The 18,789-nt window shown below is 44.3% G+C and overlaps 1 protein-coding gene across 6 annotated transcripts in view; it reads left to right on the top strand.

Annotated features, from left to right (window-relative positions):
- Nucleotides 1–18,789, top strand: part of zswim8 (zinc finger, SWIM-type containing 8) — a 331,437-nt gene that overhangs the window by 106,402 nt on the left and 206,246 nt on the right. For all 6 annotated transcript variants that reach the window (XM_086044801.1, XM_086044798.1, XM_086044797.1 and 3 more), the window contains one exon: nt 13,186–13,387. In XM_086044801.1, coding sequence (XP_085900927.1) covers nt 13,186–13,387 — 202 coding nt within the window. The remainder of the gene's footprint in view (nt 1–13,185; nt 13,388–18,789) is intronic.

Raw genomic sequence — 18,789 nt, 5'->3', positions numbered from 1 at the left:
GGTCGCGGAGGCAGCAGCTTCAGCAGGGAAGCCCAGACTTCCCTTTCCCCAGCAACATCCTCCAGCTCTTCCGGAAGGATCCCAAGGCGTTCCCAGGCAAGCCGGGAGACATAGTCTCTCCAGCGTGTTCTGGGTCGTCCTCGGGGTCTCCTGCCGGTGGGACATGCCCGGAACACCTCACCAGGGAGGCGTCCAGGAGGCATCCTAATCAGATGCCCGAGCCACCTCAACTGGCTCCTCTCGATGCGGAGGAGCAGCGGCTCGACTCTGAGTCCCTCCCGGATGGCTGAACTTTTCACCCTATCTCTAAGGGAGAGCCCGGACACCCTGCGAAGGAAACCCATTTCGGCCGCTTGTATCCGAGATCTTGTTCTTTCGGTCATGACCCACAGCACATGACCATAGGTGAGAGTAGGAACGTAGATCGACCGGTAAATTGAGAGCTTCGCCTTTCGGCTAAGCTCCTTCTTCACCACGACAGACCGATACAGGGTCCGCATCACAGCAGACGCTGCACCGATCCGCCTGTCGATCTCCCGTTCCATCTTACCCTCACTCGTGAACAAGACCCCAAGATACTTGAACTCCTCCACTCGGGGCAGAATCTCATCCCCGACCCGGAGAGGGCACGCCACCCTTTTCCGACTGAGGACCATGGTCTCAGATTTGGAGGTGCTGATCTTCATTCCGACCGTTTCACACTCGGCTGCGAACCGCTCCAGCGAGAGTTGGAGATCGCGGCTTGAAGAAGCCAACAGTACCACATCATCTGCAAAAAGCAGAGATGCAATACTGAGGCCACCAAACCGGACCCCCTCGACACCTCGGCTGCGCCTAGAAATTCTGTCCATAAAGGTTATGAACAGAATCGGTGACAAAGGGCAGCCTTGGCGGAGTCCAACCCCCACAGGAAACGAATCCGTCTTACTGCCGGCAATTCGGACCAAACTCTGGCATCGGTGGTACAGGGACCGGACAGCCCTTATCAGGGGGCTCGGTACCCCGTACTCCCGAAGCACCCCCCACAGAACTCCCCGAGGGACACGGTCGAACGCCTTCTCCAAGTCCACAAAACACATGTAGACCGGTTGGGCAAACTCCCATGCACCCTCGAGGACCCTGCTGAGGGTGTAGAGCTGGTCCACTGTTCCACGGCCAGGACGAAAACCACATTGCTCCTCCTGAATCCGGGATTCGACCTTCCGACGGACCCTCCTCTCCAGCACCCCTGAATAGACCTTGCCGGGGAGGCTGAGGAGTGTGATCCCTCTGTAATTGGAGCACACCCTCCGGTCCCCCTTCTTAAAAAGGGGGACCACCACCCCGGTCTGCCAATCCAGAGGCACTGTCCCAATGTCCACGCGATGCTGAAGAGACGTGTCAACCATGACAGCCCCTCAACATCCAGAGCCTTTATGAACTCCGGGCGGATCTCATCCACCCCCGGGGCTTTGCCACCGAGGAGCTTTTTGACTACCTCGGTGACTTCAACCCCAGAGATAGGAGAGCCCACCTCAGAGTCTCCAGGCTCTGCTTCCTCAGCGGAAGGCGTGTCGGTGGAATTGAGGAGGTCTTCGAAGTACTCTCCCCACCGATCCACAACGTCCCGAGTTGAGGTCAGCAGCACCCCATCTCCACTATAAACAGTGTTAATGGTGCACTGCTTCCCCCTCCTGAGACGCCGGATGGTGGACCAGAATTTCCTCGAAGCCGTCCGGAAGTCATTTTCCATGGCCTCCCCGAACTCCTCCCACACCCGGGTTTTTGCCTCAGCAACCGCCAGGGCTGCATTCCGCTTGGCCAGCCGGTACCCGTCAGCTGCCTCTGGGGTCCCGCAGGCCAAAAAGGCCCGATAGGACTCCTTTTTAAGCTGGACAGCATCCCTTACCGCTGGTGTCCACCAGCGGGTTCGGGGATTGCCGCCACGACAGGCACCGACCACCTTGCGGCCACAGCTCCGATCGGCCGCCTCAACAATGGAGGCACGAAACATGGTCCACTCGGACTCGATGTCCCCCGCCTCCCCCGGGACGTGGGAAAAGTTCTGCCGGAGGTGGGAGTTGAAACTCCTTCTGACAGGGGATTCTGCCAGACGTTCCCAGCAAACCCTCACAATACGTTTGGGTCTGCCAGGTCGGACCGGCATCTTCCCCCACCATCGGAGCCAACTCACCACCAGATGGTGATCAGTTGACAGCTCCGCCCCTCTCTTCACCCGAGTGTCCAAAACATGCGGCCGCAAGTCCGATGATACGACTACAAAGTCGATCATCGAACTGCGGCCTAGGGTATCCTGGTGCCAAGTGCACATATGGACACCCTTATGCTTGAACATGGTGTTCGTTATGGACAATCCGTGATGAGCACAGAAGTCCAGTAACCAAACACCGCTCGGGTTCAGATCGGGGGGGCCGTTCCTCCCAATCACACCTCTCCAGGTCTCACTGTCATTGCCCACGTGAGCATTGAAGTCCCCCAGCAGAACGATGGAGTCCCCAGGTGGAGCGCCCTCCAGCACACCCTCCAAGGACTCCAAAAAGGGTGGGTACTCTGCGCTGCCGTTTGGTGCATAAGCACAAATAACAGTCAGGACCCGTCCCCCCACCCTCAGGCGGAGGGAGGCTACCCTCTCGTCCACCGGGGTAAACCCCAATGTACAGGCGCCAAGCCGGGGGGCAATAAGTATGCCCACACCTGCTCGGCGCCTCTCACCCTGGGCAACTCCAGAGTGGAAGAGTGTCCAACCCCTCTCGAGAGGACTGGGACCAGAACCCAAGCTGTGCGTGGAGGTGAGCCCGACTATATCTAATCGGAACCTCTCAGCCTCACACACCAGCTCAGGCTCCTTCCCTGCCAGAGAGGTGACATTCCATGTCCCAAGAGCTAGTTTTTGCTGCCGGGGATCGGACCGCCAAGGTCCCCGTCTTCCGCCGCCGCCCAGCTCACACGGCACCGACCCCTTTGGCCCCTCCCACCAGTGGTGAGCCCATGGGAAGGGGGACCCACGTGTCCTTTTCGGGCTGAGCCCGGCCGGGCCCCATGGGTGCAGGCCCGGCCACCAGGCGCTCGCCATCGAGCCCCACCTCCAGGCCTGGCTCCAGATGGGGGCCCCGGTGACCCACGTCCGGGCGAGGGAAAACGTGGTCCGTTAATTTTACTCATCATAAAGGGTCATTTTGAGCCGTGCTTAGTCTGGTCCCTCACGTAGGACCTGTTTGCCATGGGTGACCCTACCAGGGGCATAAAGCCCCAGACAACGTAGCTCCTAGGATCATTGGGGCGCGCAAACCCCTCCACCACGATAAGGTGACGGCTCACGGGGATATATATATATATATATATATATATATATATATATATATATATATATATATATATATATATATATATATATATATATATATATATATATATACACATATATATATATATATATATATATATATATATATATATATATATATATATATATATATATATATATATACATATATATATATATATATATATATATATATATATACATATATATATATATATATATATATATATATATACGTTGAGTTTGCAAACAATTCTTAGCCATGACCACATTCTGAGTTTCAAATGGGTCAAAATATTGTAACCTTGTGGCCAAAATGTAGTGAACATCACTCACATTCAAATCATGAATTTGATCCCAATTTTTCTTTTTGTTCTCGTTGACGTCCTTCACTAAATTCCTCTTTTTTTTAAGTTTTAAAAAAAATATATATATATTTCTTTCTAGCTGGGTTTTTACTTATCGTGCGGCGTGCGGCAGGCCTTGTGTTTTTGAAAATCACTTCACAAGGAAATTTGAAACACCAATACAATTTTTATCTTTGTTCCTTACTTTTTAAGTTCGTTCCTTGTGTTCTTCATTGTTTGTTATTAGTCACATTTTATATAGTGAAGAATAATAGTTTAATTGATTTTTTTTGTAGATGTTATTGCTCAATAAATGAATATCTATTACCACAAATAGAAAAAATTACGGAAATGACACTGGAGATTACGTCTCGTTTTGTTGGATTTGACTGCAGCATTCGATACAGTAGACCACAGTATTCTTTTGACTCATTTGCAACACCAAGTGGGCATTAGTGGATGCGCTCTAGAGTGGTTTAGATCCTCTTTGGCTAGCAGGATTTTTTCTGTTAGCCTAGGTTCCTCTGAGTCCCGCTTTGTCCCTGTATCGTATGGTGTTTCACAGGGTTCTATTTTTGGGCCATTGCTGTTCTCGTTGTATTTGTTGCCTCTGGGTTCCATCCTTTGAAAACATGGCATTTCCTTCCACTGCTATGCGGACGACTGTCAAATCTATATCCCGATGAGCAAAAAATACGCATTCTCCATAAGACCACTTTTGTCCTGCCTAGAGGACATCAAAGCCTGGATCTCACTGAATTTCTTAAAATTCAATGAACAGAAAACAGAAGTTATGGTATTCGGGCACAGTGGCTCGTCTGCATCCCACCTTGTTGACCTGGGCCCCCTGGCTTCATATCTAAAGCCAACAGTCTCAAACTTGGGTTTTTAAATGGACAGTGATCTTAAATTGGACCAACAAATCAGCGCTGTTGTAAAGTCGAGCTTCTTTCACCTTAGACATCTGGCTAAGGTAAAGCCCCTCCTTTCCCATCAGCACTCAGAAACAGTCATCCATGCCTTTGTTACAGCTCGGCTAGATTGCTGAAATGCACTTTATTTTGGAGTCAGACAGTCCTCTCTCAAACGTCTCCAGTTAGTCCAAAATGCTGCTGCCCGCCTACTAACTGGAGCTCAGAAGATGGAACACATTGCACCGATTCTGGCTTCCCTTCACTGGCTCCCAGTGCATTTTAGGGTTCAATTTAAGATCCTCCTATTTGTCTGTACAGTAAGTATTCCCACCTACAGACCCCTGTCAAACGGAAATTCCCTCACCCGAAAAAAAACAAAAAACGTATGCATTACATTTTTATCTCCTATATTACATTAACGATCAATTCCTGACAACGGAAGTTCCGGTACTGTATCCGGAACCCACAGGGAAGCCCGCAGTAGCGTAAACTCAAGCATTCCACACTCTATATTAATATACGGAAAAACTTTGACCGCTCCGCCATCATCGGATCAAACGGAAATTCCCTCACTCCGAAAAAAAAAAGTATGCATTATATTTTCTTCCACTATTACATTAACGATCAATTACTTCCAACGGAAGTTCCGGTACTGTATCCGGAACTCATAGGGAAGACCGCACTAGCGTAAACTCAAGCAGCTCTCTCTCGTATTCTGGAAACGCCATCATCGGATCCAAAACAGCGACATGTAAGTTACTTCTTTGCGAAAGATTTTAAATGTATTCATTTACATCGTCTGTAGTTCTTGGCATCCAAACGAAGAAGGACGGTAATGACTGTGAAAGAGAGTGAAATGCATCCGATTCTGCGAAGCTGGACACAAAGTAAAAAACATCCAGGAGACACTTGGTGTTGGAAAAACTCAAATCTACGAGAAAAAGTCCTGATGTAAAGCCACCGTCCAGCAAGAGAGCTATGGAGATGGCATGCAAAATGCTTTTGTATGCACAAGAATCCACAGACATCAATGATGATCAATGATCAATGGGACCGTTTCTTGCAATTAGCAACAAAACTGTATGATACGCAGACAAACATTTTCATACAGCAAATAATGAAGCCAACACAACACAACACAAAATAGACTAATTTTCTCCCAAGTCTGAGAAAAATCAACACTAAAATATAGTACAGTTTACTGTAGTTAAGTACTGTACTGCATTGGTGTTACAGTATTTACAGTATTTTTTCAACAGTATTTGGAACATCTTTGTTATACTATACTTTATTTTGTTCATATACCTGTACTTTATAGTTTAGTTTTTAATAGAAAAAAAAATTGGGGGGCATTATATTGCTTGTGTTGTAACACATGTATTTTGTTAACGTGCTTGTACGTTCATACAGGACATGTACCGTAGTCGTTTCCCACAAGGAAATTCTGTTATAAGGAAAGATTGAACAATGCAAATATGATTCCTTACCCGAGAATACTTACTGTAAATCATTAAATGGCCTCGCCCCGGTGTACCTCTCTGAGCTCCTCCATTTCTACGCACCTTCCCGCAGCCTCGGGTCTGCAGACCAGGCGCTTCTCGAGGTGCCGAGGACCAAGCGGAGCCTCAGAGGAGATCAAGCTTTTTCGGCTGCTGGTCCTTCCCTTTGGAATGACCTCCTATTCGATGTTAGGCAAGCCCCCTCTCTGTCCATTTTTAAAACCCGGTTGAAGAAAGACACATTTCTATTATCTGGCTTTTGATCAGACCTGAATTTCTCGGCTCTTTTACGGTGTCTTTTGTATATAGTGTTTTATGTTAATCTATTGATTCCACTTGTTGTATTATGACCATTTTTATTGTATTGTATGTAAAGTGCTTTGTTACAGCTCTAGCTGTTATGAAATGCACTATATAAATAAAATTGTATTGTATTGTAAAAAATTTGGGAGGCATATGCAGCACCCTCAGACATACAAAAATGTTTCAGTAGCTAATACCCTAAAATGTACAGCTATGAGTGTTTGTTCATTTTTTTTTTCAATTTTTGCACATTTAAAGGGGCCATACTTTTGCCTCCTTGTCTTGACCTAGATGGTTAACTCAGTTGCTCCTGATACTGTGTCATCACTTGGTAAATGAAGTACAGTGTGAATAACTTTGAGTACCAAAGGTAGAAAAGTGCTATACAAGTGACAGCCTATTCAACATGACTTCAAATTTGGACTGTACCATCTCGACACCTGGGACAACAACATGGAACAACATCTAACGTTTTCGACATAGTATATGACGGGGGCAGAACATTAAATTTTACTTTTAAAAATTCATACTTTACGAAGCATTCTTGGTTGTACATTTCACCTAAATCTGTGAAAATTGAGAGGCATATGTAACAGCCCAAGACCTCCAAAAACAATCTCTTGGACTTGTATGATAAACCGAACAGGAAGTCTGCCATTTTCGCTGTTGTTTGGAATTGCCTGCCATTTTTTATAGAGGTCATATTTTAACAAACTACTACTCGTGAATTCATCCAATCGTTTTCAAACTTTGGGTGTTTCATCTAAACATGTTTAAGATTAAATGTTTTTAAAAACTCTGTTGCTCACTGTTGCCAAGGTGATGTGCTGTTTGCAAAGAAAAATTAGGCTGTTTTTGAAGGTTTGAACCTAGGAAAATACTCATGAGACTTTTATATATATTTATATAAACATTTATATATTAGAGGGTTCTTGTCCCATGTTTCAGTACCCCAACGTGCCAGTAGCCCTATTGTGCAAGCACCCCAATGTGGCTAGGATTGTGAGGGCCCTTTATAGCTGCTCGCTGCGCTAGTATATAATTATTTTTTGTACTTTGCGCTTGAGAAATTTGCAAATTATTCTTTATCTTAAACAGAACAGTTTTTACTGAAACAGTAAAAACTCTCCAATCTGTCTTCTTTTTTTCAGCAATCCTTTTTTTATTGAGCATCATGTATATAACACAAACAATGTTTTGTATCTTTGTATATAATCACAGAGATAGTGGCAAAAAAAAAAAAAAAAACATACATTGACTCATGCCCACATTTTACAATAGAACTATCTGGAGAGAAGGAAAAACAAAACTAAAAAATACCTACGTCCTCCCCCCACCAAAGAACATGAGGAGATATTTGACTAAAAGGAGAAAAAACAACTAACCAGAAATTGGAAATACAGTAACAGTGAAACAACCTGTTCATGTTTATTAAGATAACACAACAATATTGACTGCTCTGTTCATCAAGTAGGTATAATTCTGAGTCCATTGAAGTGTGACAGTATTGGGTTCCATACAGAGAAGAACCTGTCCCGAGATCCCCGGAGTGAGTATTGTATCTTTTCCAGTTGGATAAACTGCATTAGATCGCTCATCCATAAAGGTGATTTTGACGGGTGTTTAAATTTCCAATGAAGCGATATCCTTCTACGTGCAAGCAATGTCGCAAAGGCAATTATGGTTTTGTGATTTTTACTAATCGTTGGGCAATTACCCTCTGCCACACCGAATATGGCCGTCGCCGCAATGGGTTGGAAATTGATAGATCTGTAAAGTGCCGTCTTTGTACTTCACTTTGTGCGCGAAGTCTTCCTCTGCCCTGATTTAACTGTTGGAGTAGGATGGGCTCTCTCCATTTTTGGTGGTGTGGTAAAGACATCTGCCTCCATCAGAACCTCTGAGACAAACTTGAGACAATATTTTCTGTCTTCGCTACCTTCAGGAATGCTCACTATATGGAGGTTGGCACTTTGTGCACGATTTTCTAGGTCGTTGAGTCGATCCAAAAGCTGCTGTTTCTGTTTTTGGAACGTGTCAACCGTGGACTCCGCCGAAGTTAGCCGCTCAAAGTTTTCTCAGGCAACAGATTCTACGTAGGTATGACGGCGCTGAAATGAGTTCACAGTTAGCTGCAGTGAGTCCAGCCAAGCTTGCAATGGTTTGGTGGATTCCTGGATCAGCAAGGCCATGCCATCCTTTATCGAAGTCCTCTGTTTGGCAAATTCTGCCGGCAAATGGTCAGTGGCAAACATCGCAGTCGAGGGGCATTCACCTGGGTTTGCCGCGGTTGGGGGATTGCTAACCGCAAACTAAGCTAGCTTATTAGCTGCATGCATCGCCGGCGTCTGGGCGTTATTCTATGATTTTGTGTTCTTTGAGTTGCTCATTTTGCAAGATATAATCTTCAAACTTTAAATGCTGGTATTGCTCAACAGTCAGCAGAAAATTTTGGTAAATATGATCAAAGAAGGAGTGCGTCGGGAGCCTTCAACTACACGTCTTCCCTCTACATATCACCGGAACTCCCTCCGATCTCTCTTCTAATCAGGAAAATGAAACTAGCTTGTATTTTCAAAAATACAAGTTTGTTTTGGAAAAATCAGTAAATAATGAACTACTCTTGGATGCCCCTTTCTGCTCTGCCTTTTGGACACGCCTCCCTCCCTCCCCTCAAAACTTGGTGTTACGTCAGTGGAGGAGCTGGACACAATATGTCTAAATCACTGAACCTACATCACTTGTAATGTCCAAAAACTGCGCTCAATCGGTACCAAAATGAATGTAGACAACTCTACTAAATGCCCATTTCAACCTCTGAAAATATAATATGCTTCTTCAAATGCATTCACTATGTTAATGAAGAAATTAGAAAATGGGCTTCTTATCTTTTTTTTCCTCTTACACAGGCCTGTTATTCTGTGATAATTATAAATGAGATTTACATAGCACCCTTCAAGACACCTGTTTTTGCGTCCAAAATAGAAAAAAAAAACACTTATGGCTTCCTCTTGTTGTCAGCGGCGACAAGAAGCTCCAGTCCCCATTGATGGAAACCCGAGTGAGGCACGCTTACCTGCACGGAGCACACTACTGTTAGCAACGCAAAGCACCAGCCGTGCCCGGGGAAGAAGCCACATCAGACAGAAACAAGTGTTTTTCCTGTTATCCTTGGCTGCATTGCCGGCTGGAAGCTCACTCAGCAACAGAAAGTACCAGCCAGAAAGAAAGATACCAGTGTTCGTACTGTTGAGCTTGGCTCTATTAGCTGCGCGAAGCTCATTGCTCTCAGTGACAGAAAGCTTCAGCAGTGGCGGGAAAGAAGCCAGTGTTCGTTCTGTTAACCTTGGCTGCTTTAGCGGCACGAAGTTCACTCAGTGACGGAAACCACAGAACCGACTGGAAATAAGCCAGTGTTTAGTCATGTTCGCCTCAGCTGCAACGGTGGTGCGAAATTCACTGATCTCAGCATCAGAAATACAGTCGTGGTCCATCTCAGTTTGTGCGAGTCAGTTTCATTCAAGAGTTCCATAGTTTTATCAATTTCCCATCCTTTGGGAATTTCTGCTGGCTGAGACCTTCTTTCAGTGTGTGGCTACACCCAGCCACAATGCATCTGTGAGGCATATTTGCTCAAATGTTTAAAATTCGTTAAAAAACAAGATACGGACAAAGCAAGCCAGGAAACAATAGTAAAATGCAGCCGTCGTCCCTTCATTAACATAGCCAGGCCAACGTGTCAATCAAATAATCTGTGCCCAATTTTTGGGCGTCTCAAGATGTGCTGAGAGTTGTCACAAAAAAAACATATAAATGAAAAAAAAAAAAAAAAAAAAACGGATAGGAGAGCCCAGCCACACTCAACAACTCATTTTGACTGCTTGTTGGGGGTGGGTTTGAAATATTTTTTCAAAACACTTAACAATAATTTCATGGTATATTATATTGTAAATCTGCACTTGCTTCACGGAACAATCATGGATATACAGTGTTTGTAAACAACACATCTTGTTTATATTTAAATTGCGGCATACATCTGCAAAACATTGTACAACAATATTCTGTGGCTAAGTTTAACAATGACAAACTTCAAATTGTGTCTCGACTATATATATGGTGTTTTTATTGATTTTTGTGAATTTTACAAATATCACATTTTGAGCTGCAGTAAGTACTGGTCTACCACTGTCAACTCAGAATGAGAAAAGGTGTTTACTCCAGCAGTCAACATGAAAACAATAAGTTTTATTTGAGTTTTATTTATGCCACGTATCACACTGAAGGTTTTTCACTCCCTCACCCTATGCCGTCTATGCAAACTGATTCGCTGAATGAGGATTTCATCAGTTTCCCCTTAATTGCAGCCATTAATGGACTCGTTCGTCTTTTCTTTTTGAGACAGTATGAATACTCAATTATGTAAAATTGCACATTGTGTAAGTAAAGTTGACAATAATATTGATGATGATATATATTGCCCACCCCTCCTGCTTGTGTCAATGTTGTTTTGGTCATGATCCACAGCTTATGACTCTTGGAAAACTGGGTGGATGTCATTCACCTCTGGGGCACAGAGAATTGATGTATGAGAAATTTGGCAACCTCAACCTCTGATATAGTAGAGCCCACCTGAGAGTCCCCAAACCCTGCTTCCTCACTAGAGGTCTTGTCAGTGAAACCACTTCCTCAAAAATTACCTAGTTGAGCAGTTCCCCATCCCCCTCTACACACAATGTTGATGATCGATCATCCCGTGGCATAAGAACAGGTGGTCCACATAATGCAAGAATGGGCAACTCAAACGATAGGACCACAATTTTTTGTCAGTGGCATAAAGCATATATGTCTCTTGTTTTTGAATCAATGTGAATAACCTCTCCATGAGCCATCACCTTACCATGGTGAGGGGTTTGAGTGTCCCAATGATCCAAGGAGCTAAATTGCCTGGGGCTTTATGCCCATGGCAAAGTCACCAATGCCAAACAGGTCCTATGTGAGGGACCAGACCAAAGACGGCTCAGAGACCCCTTATGAATAATAATAATAATGAATCCAGTTTTCCCTTGCCTGGATGCGGGTTACAGGGGTCTCCCTTTGGAGCCAAGCCTGGAGGTAGGACTCGAAGGTGAGCATCTGGTGGACGGGCCTGCACCCATGGGGCCCGGCCGGGCTCTGCCTGAAAGGACAACGTGAGTCCCCCTTCCCATGGGCTCACCACCTGTAGGAGGGGCCAAAGGTAGTGAGTAGTGGGCATAGTGAGGTGGGTGCCGGCCAAAGGCGGGGACCTTGGCGGTCCGATCCCCAGCTACAGAAGCTGGCTCTAGGGACGTGGAATGTCACCTCTCTGGCAGGGAATGAGCTGGTTTGCGAGGCAGAGAGGTTTTGACCAGATATGGTCGAACTCACCTCCAAACACAGCTTGGGCTCTGGTACCAGTCCTCTCAAGAGGGATTGGACTCTTTTCCACTCTGAATTTGAGAGATGCAGAGCAGGTGTGGGCATACGTATTTCCCACCGGCTTAGCGCCGGTACATTAGGGTTCACTTCGGTGGACAAGAGAGTAGCCTTCCTCCGCTTTTGAGTGGTGGGACGGGTCCTGACTGTTGTTTGTGCTTATGAAACAAACACCATTCCAGAGTACCCACCCTTTTTGGAGTCCTTGGGAGGAGTGCTGGAGGGTACTCCATCGTTTTGCTGGGTGTCTCAATGCTCATGTAGGCAATGACAACAAAACTTGGAGGGGCATAATTGAGAGGAACAGCCCCCCCTGATCAAAGCCCAGGTGGTGTTAAGTCACTGGACTTCTGTGGTCGCCACAGATTGTCCATATCGGACACCATGTTCAAACATAAGGGTGCCCTTATGTGCTCTTGGCACCAGGATGCCCTGGGCAGCAGTTCAATGACGACTTGACTTTGTAGTTGTGTCAATGGATTTGCGGCTGCATTTTTTTGGACACACGCGTGAAGAGAGGGACAGAGCTGTCAACTGATCACCACCTGGTGTTGTGGTGGCTCTGATGGTGGGAAGATGCCGGTCCGACCTGGCAAACCAGCAGAACTTCGGCCACGTCCCGGGGGGAGGTGGCATAGATTGGGTCAGAGGGGACCGTGTTCCGTGCCTCCATTGTTGCGACGGCCAACCGTAGCTGTGGCCTAAGGTTGTGCCTATCGTGGTACTATCCACCGAACCTGTAGGTGGACAACAGTGGTGACGGGTGCCATCAAGCTGAAGAAGGACTCCTATTTAGCCTTTTTGGCCTGTGGAACTCTGGAGGCAGCTGATGGGTGCTGGGTGGCCAAGCGGAATGCAGCGTTGGTGGTCACTGAGGCAAAAATTCAGTAGTGGGATTAGTTTGGCAAGGCCATGGAGAATAACCTCCGGACACCTTAGAAGAAAGTCCGGTCCACATCCGGCATCTCAGGATGGCGTCCCCCACACTATTGGAGCCATTACACCACCATGTCGTGATCAGTTGATACCTCTGCGGTTTTCTTAAAATGATTGTTTAAGACATACGTTTGCAAGTCTGATGACAGGTCCACAAACTCTATAACCGGTCAAAAATGAAAAGCCTTTTGCTTGAACTTGATGTTTGTTATGGACAGTCCATGACAAAGACAAAAGTGCAATAGCAAAGCAGCATCAGGTTCAGGTTGGTGGGTTGTTGCAACCAATCACACCCTTTCTGGTGCTATTGTCATTGCCATGATAGTCACCATATCTTCAATTTTGATTGTGGTCATTTTTTACTCTGCTTCTAATTTTTTGTCTGCATTTGTATGTTTTTCTGTTCACAGTGACGTCAATTCCATGTATCTGTCATCAACTGAGCCACCAGCTGCTGCTGAATGGGCCTGTCTGCTAAGACCTTTAAGAGGTCGAGAGCCGGAGGGCATTTGGAACCTTCTATCTATTGTAAGGGAGATGTTCAAGAGACAAGACAGCAATGCTGCACCACTCCTCGAGATACTCACTGAACAGTGCCTGACCTATGAACAGGTACATCTTTGAATTCATATTTTTTCTCCATGTTTTTGGCTTGTTAGTGCTCGAGCAGCAACCGTTGGGAGGTCTCTCTTGTTTTTGGAGGAATTTTATTAGGATCCTTGTCTGAAGACAACTTTGAACTTATTTTTCATCATAGTGGTAGCTCCACCAAGAAGCTAAGGAAAATGCATGTCTTAATCTTTGATGTTGTTTTTCTTAGCGGGTTAACCACATCTACTTATAATGTATTACTACTTATACATTATTGTTGTTAAGAGTGTATAGGCTTTCATGATAGTGAAACACAAAGTCAGTGATTTTTCATGAAATACTGGCTATGGCAACACACTGTTTGCCATGAGAACAACACTGATTTTGAGGGTCTAAGCAAGCAAAAAAGCTCATGAAACTTTGCACACACATCAGGCCTGCCAAAATAATCAATAATTGATTACTTAATTGTGAGAGTTTTCAAAAATGGCTCAGGAGCATCCTCTGCAAATGTTCAAAGCAGCAGCCCTGGTTGTACTTTTCACCAAGATCTACAAGAAGTTGGAGGCCTACATAACACCCCACGACCTACACAAAAATGTAATGTCGCTATGTGCTAAACTTAACAGAATAGCCGTTTTAAATTTTCTTTCAATTTTGGCCCCATTTCTGGCCTTTTTTGGAAGTCACATTTTGAAGAACTCCTCCTATAGATTTTATCCAATTGTCTTAAAACTGTGGGAGTTTCATCTGTAGGTGTTCAAGATTAAAGAAAGCCCTTTTATTAGTTGGAAGGTTGTTGTCATAACAACGCACTGTTTGCTGAGAAACATTGTTCCAAAATGGCACCCTAGTTGGCAGCCGTCTTCAAGGGCGCCCCAAGAGCTCTGCTGTTTTTTCAAATCAGGTTTGTTCAGGGTTTTTTCTGTATTCAAAATTGCGAGGCGGCCGCCTCCAGCTAATTTGGTACCTTCCTCCAGCCAGAGCAATTTATATCTGCGGCAGCAGAGCAATTGATATCTGCAGCAGCAACGTATTTTAACTGCAGTTGCAGCGTTCGCCACTATGAAGGTGCTATATCAGGCCTGGACAACCTGTTTCTCATGAGTCGCATGCGGCACTTTGCCCGGTTTTAAGCGGCTCTTAAAGCCCTCTTCACGCTGAACTTGCAGCACGCCGTTGTCAAAACCATTTGATGTGTATGTGGTGTGGGGGCGGCACCATAAATGTAGTGTTGCTGTGCGGCGCTGCGCTTACTCTGACATCTGTCACAACAGCAAAAATCCTCAGATTGAAAAATATCACACTTGACGGCGGCGCCGCTGTGACGTCAGAAAGCGTTCCCAAAAGGGAGGGGCTGGCAAGACTGGACTTTATTTTGTAACAATGAAATATGTATTTTGTAAACCAGTGGTAAAAGCCTCACTTTTGATTTCTTGGTCGGCTGCAACGTCAGCACTTCCAAATATGGGCACGCTGTTGCAAGCATGAAGCATGATAAAGGCCTTGTCCGAACACGGCGATTGAACGGATTGCATTCTGCATCTCACGCATGCATTTTGACGCAAATGAAATGGAGGGAAAAAACATTGAGTAGTATTGCTGACCAAGTTCACTTTCAAAATGGGAGGGAAAAAAATCATGGCATCACAAAAATATGAAGTTCAACACAAGACGTTTTATCACAGTTTTTGTTGAATGTAATGGTAACCCCACTGAAAAAAACAACAGCAACACCAGCACAAATACACAGCAAATCTAGCATATCTTGTGAGTTCATATACTGGTCTTTGCTGGGAGGTTTTCTGGAGGGTCATTTTGCCATATGTTTGGCATCATTTGAGCAGGACTTCACATCTTCAATGGTACTTCAGTGTCCTCCATGCAAACATCAACCAGGAATTTTCCAAAGGGGACTGAACTCCGCAAGCACAAGTTGCTCTCTTTGAAGAGCACTTGTTTCAACTTGCTTGGAAGTTTGAACACTGCATAAGATAATAAGTAATACAAAGAAGGGGCGTTTGTCAAAATATGCAAGAGAGCTAGGGAGTGAGGGAACGGGATTGGATAGTTGTGTAATGTTTCTCTTTGCAGTAACACTTTAAAAGTTGTGGTTCTAGTTTTAATAAATGAATTATTTAATGTGATAATAGTCACTTATTGGAACCCTTAAAGCAGGGGTGTCCAAACCTTTTGCAAAGAGGGCCAGATTTGGTGAGGTGAAAATGTGGGGGGCCGACCCATTTAGCCTGACATTCTTTTTCATATGGAACACCAATAAATCCAAGAACATTTTAGCAAACTAGTCTGCCTTTCATTTGGACTTTAATTATTTAAACCGCAGGCATGCTGGAGCCTATCCAAGCTGTCTTCTTGATTGCCAGCCAATCGCAGGTGAAACATGACATATCACTGGCAAATAAATGTTCACTGAATTTTTCTATCTAAAAACAGAAATAAGTAACAGTATTTACCAGTGCAAATTACTTGTCAAACGTGAATAAAAACTTTTAATTCAATAAGATGGAAATATGTAAAAATTATAACATATTCACCAGTACAGGCCAGGGTTAATTTGAAAAACGGCATATTGTTGACATAAAATGTTCACAGAACGTTTAGATTTAAAAACAAGGAAATAAGTAGCAGTCTCTTGCAAATAGGGCAGACACATTTGTTGCATATTTCAGTGAAAAAAACCAACAAATTTCCACCTTTCCTTAAATTGTTGGCCCTGACTGTGAACTTTTATTTTTTTTATTCACTGTCGTCATTTTAGAAACTGTCCGGTAAGGGTCAAACTGCTGCCCTCTTGTGTGTAAATGTGAAATTGCATTTAGAGTATTTTATATGCTTGTCAACGAGGTTATGGGCCAGATGTTATTAATTTAATGACGGAGGCTGCGGGCCAGATAAAATTTGACTGCAGGCCACATTTTGCCCCCGGGCCGGACATTGGAAATATCTGCCTTAAAGTACGTTCTCTGTTAAATAAAGAGAGTCAGTTGAATTTACAGAACATATGTAAGTCATGGCGCATGGACGAGATAGTACCATCTCTGCCTCAATTCGAACCAGGAATTCGAATCCTGTTGTTGTCCTTAGTGTGGACCCGTTGTGGACTGTTTTCAGCATTTTGGCCGTGTAAGGAATATGCCTTCGTGTGGACCACATCTCCAGGGCTGGAGATAAAATTCAGCCAGGATTGCCACCAGGTCCGCTCCAGCCTCACTTCGAAGCAATTGAATCCCCAGGAAATCCCTGCCATTTGACTTAACAAGGACATGCTAAGACTCAGAAAGACACAAACTCCTGATAAGGAGCCACTCTTTGTCGCCTGGACCACCTCTACAGACAACGGATGTGGATTTGAAATGCCCTGAAACGGAGATTCTGGAGCCTCCCCAGCGGGACGCTAGAAGGTTCTTCTTTGCAATCATCAGGGGGCCAGCCCCGACGAACATTGACAGCGTTGGATGAAGACTGACCCGAAGTGGTCGACATGGGAACTGCAGCTTTAAACTTCGGTCAATCAAAAACTACCTTGAAATGAAACATTCAAATTTTTGATTGTGTATTGTTTACTGTGCTTATCCTGCTAAGTTTGCATTGATTAATCTGCTTCTTTATGGTAATACCCAATGCATTTAGGCTTAAAAATGTTTATGGCTATGTACTGTAATTTTGAAATCTGAAGTCAAGTTAATTCAACTATTTTTCAAGTTTTTGTAAAATGGGTTTGTAAAGGAGAACATGCTTACATTATTGCAATGTTTTTTATTTACCACAATTTAAAATTTCGATGGTCGACCGGTTAGCATGTCCGCCTCACAGTTCAGAGGTTGTGGGTTCAATCCCGGCTCCGGCTTCCCTGTGTGGAGTTTGCATGTTCTCCCCGTACCTGCGTGGGTTTCCTCCGGGTACTCCGGTTTCCTCCCACATTCAAAAAAACATGCATGGTGAGTTGATTGGACTGTCTAAATTGCCCCTAGGTGTGATTGTGAGTGTGGATGTTTGTCTCTGTGTGCCCTGCGATTGGCTGGCAACCAGTTCAGGGTGTCCCCCGCCTACTGCCCGAAGACAGCTGGGATAGGCTCCAGCACGCCCGCGACCCTTGTGAGGATAAGCGGTAGGGATAATGAATGAATGAATGAATACAATTTCAGTACAGATTTTAGCAAGAATTATACAATACATTTCATGCAAGTTTAGACCGTCAAAATCAGCGTAGTTTTATTTGCGAACAGAAAAATCACAAATATCGTATTTTAACAACAGAGTCTTCCGAGCAATTCTGAGGTGGACCCGGTTAACTTGCTAGGATAAAAACATCAAAGAATAAAACATGTACTTCCTCTAGCCAGTAGGTGGCGCTACCAATACGATGAAAAATAAGTTTGGAGATGTCTTCAGGATTTGACTTTTATCAAATGTCAGTAGATGGCAACAGCTTTTCACGCGAAATCACAAATATCATATTTTAACATCAGGAAGGTCTACAGAGTCTTCCGAGCAATTCTGAGGTCGACCTGGTTAAGCTGCGATGAGAAAAAGATCAAAGGAAAAAACATGTATTTCCTTCAGCCTCTAGGTGGCGCTATCACTACAATGAAAAATAAGTTAATAGATGTCTTCAGCTCTTGGCTATCATCAAATATGAAAAATTGCGAGAAATTTGGATGATCTGAGTCAAGTTAAAACTGTATTTATTGTCACGTTGAATAATCAGAATTTGCGGCACCGTCAAGGCCACGCCCTTCGCCGAAAAGTCACAATATTCGGTGTAGATCAACGTATCGAGGCTTTTCTGACAAATTTTCAGTCGGATTCGTTCAACAGGCTCTGTGCAGTAAATAGAAATGGAAAAAAAGACATTTTTGTCGCCATTAGGTGGCGCTATATGTATAATGGAATATTATCACATAGATGTCTGAAGGTTGCGACTCTTTACGTACAGCTGAAGTTTGGGATTTTTTTGGAGCATGTGCAAGGGAGTTATTAAGGTTTTTCTCCTGTATGGCGAAGGAAAAAAAATGACAACAAGTTTGATGCCCCGCCCCTGTCATATAGTTTATCGAAAACTCAAAAAAATGTCCCCAGTTGTTGCCCCAGGTCTTAAGATGAAATGTCCAGTTTGAAGTCAATCGGATGAATCCTCCAGTACATGGGTGCAAAAGTATGCACCCTGTAAATGTCCAAAAATGGTCCAAAATTGGACATTCAAAAATGCAGAGTTCACTTCCTGTACACTTTATTCATATATTTATGTTTTGCTTTATTTCAAACATATGAGAAAATAATAAATAAAATTAAAATAAGAAAAAAAAACAACAACAACAAAAAAGAGTGTCATTTAAGTGCATACAACAAGTCATACATTACATGTTCGAAAAGAAGTAGGAAGAAGTATATGTATACTTTTA

Source organism: Filicampus tigris, chromosome 11 (genome assembly GCF_054856515.1).
Source record: "Filicampus tigris isolate MCC_2025a chromosome 11, RoL_Ftig_1.0, whole genome shotgun sequence".
Lineage (NCBI taxonomy): Eukaryota > Metazoa > Chordata > Actinopteri > Syngnathiformes > Syngnathidae > Filicampus > Filicampus tigris.
The sequence above is the reverse complement of the archived record's forward strand: the minus strand, read 5'-3'. Positions and strand labels throughout refer to the sequence as shown.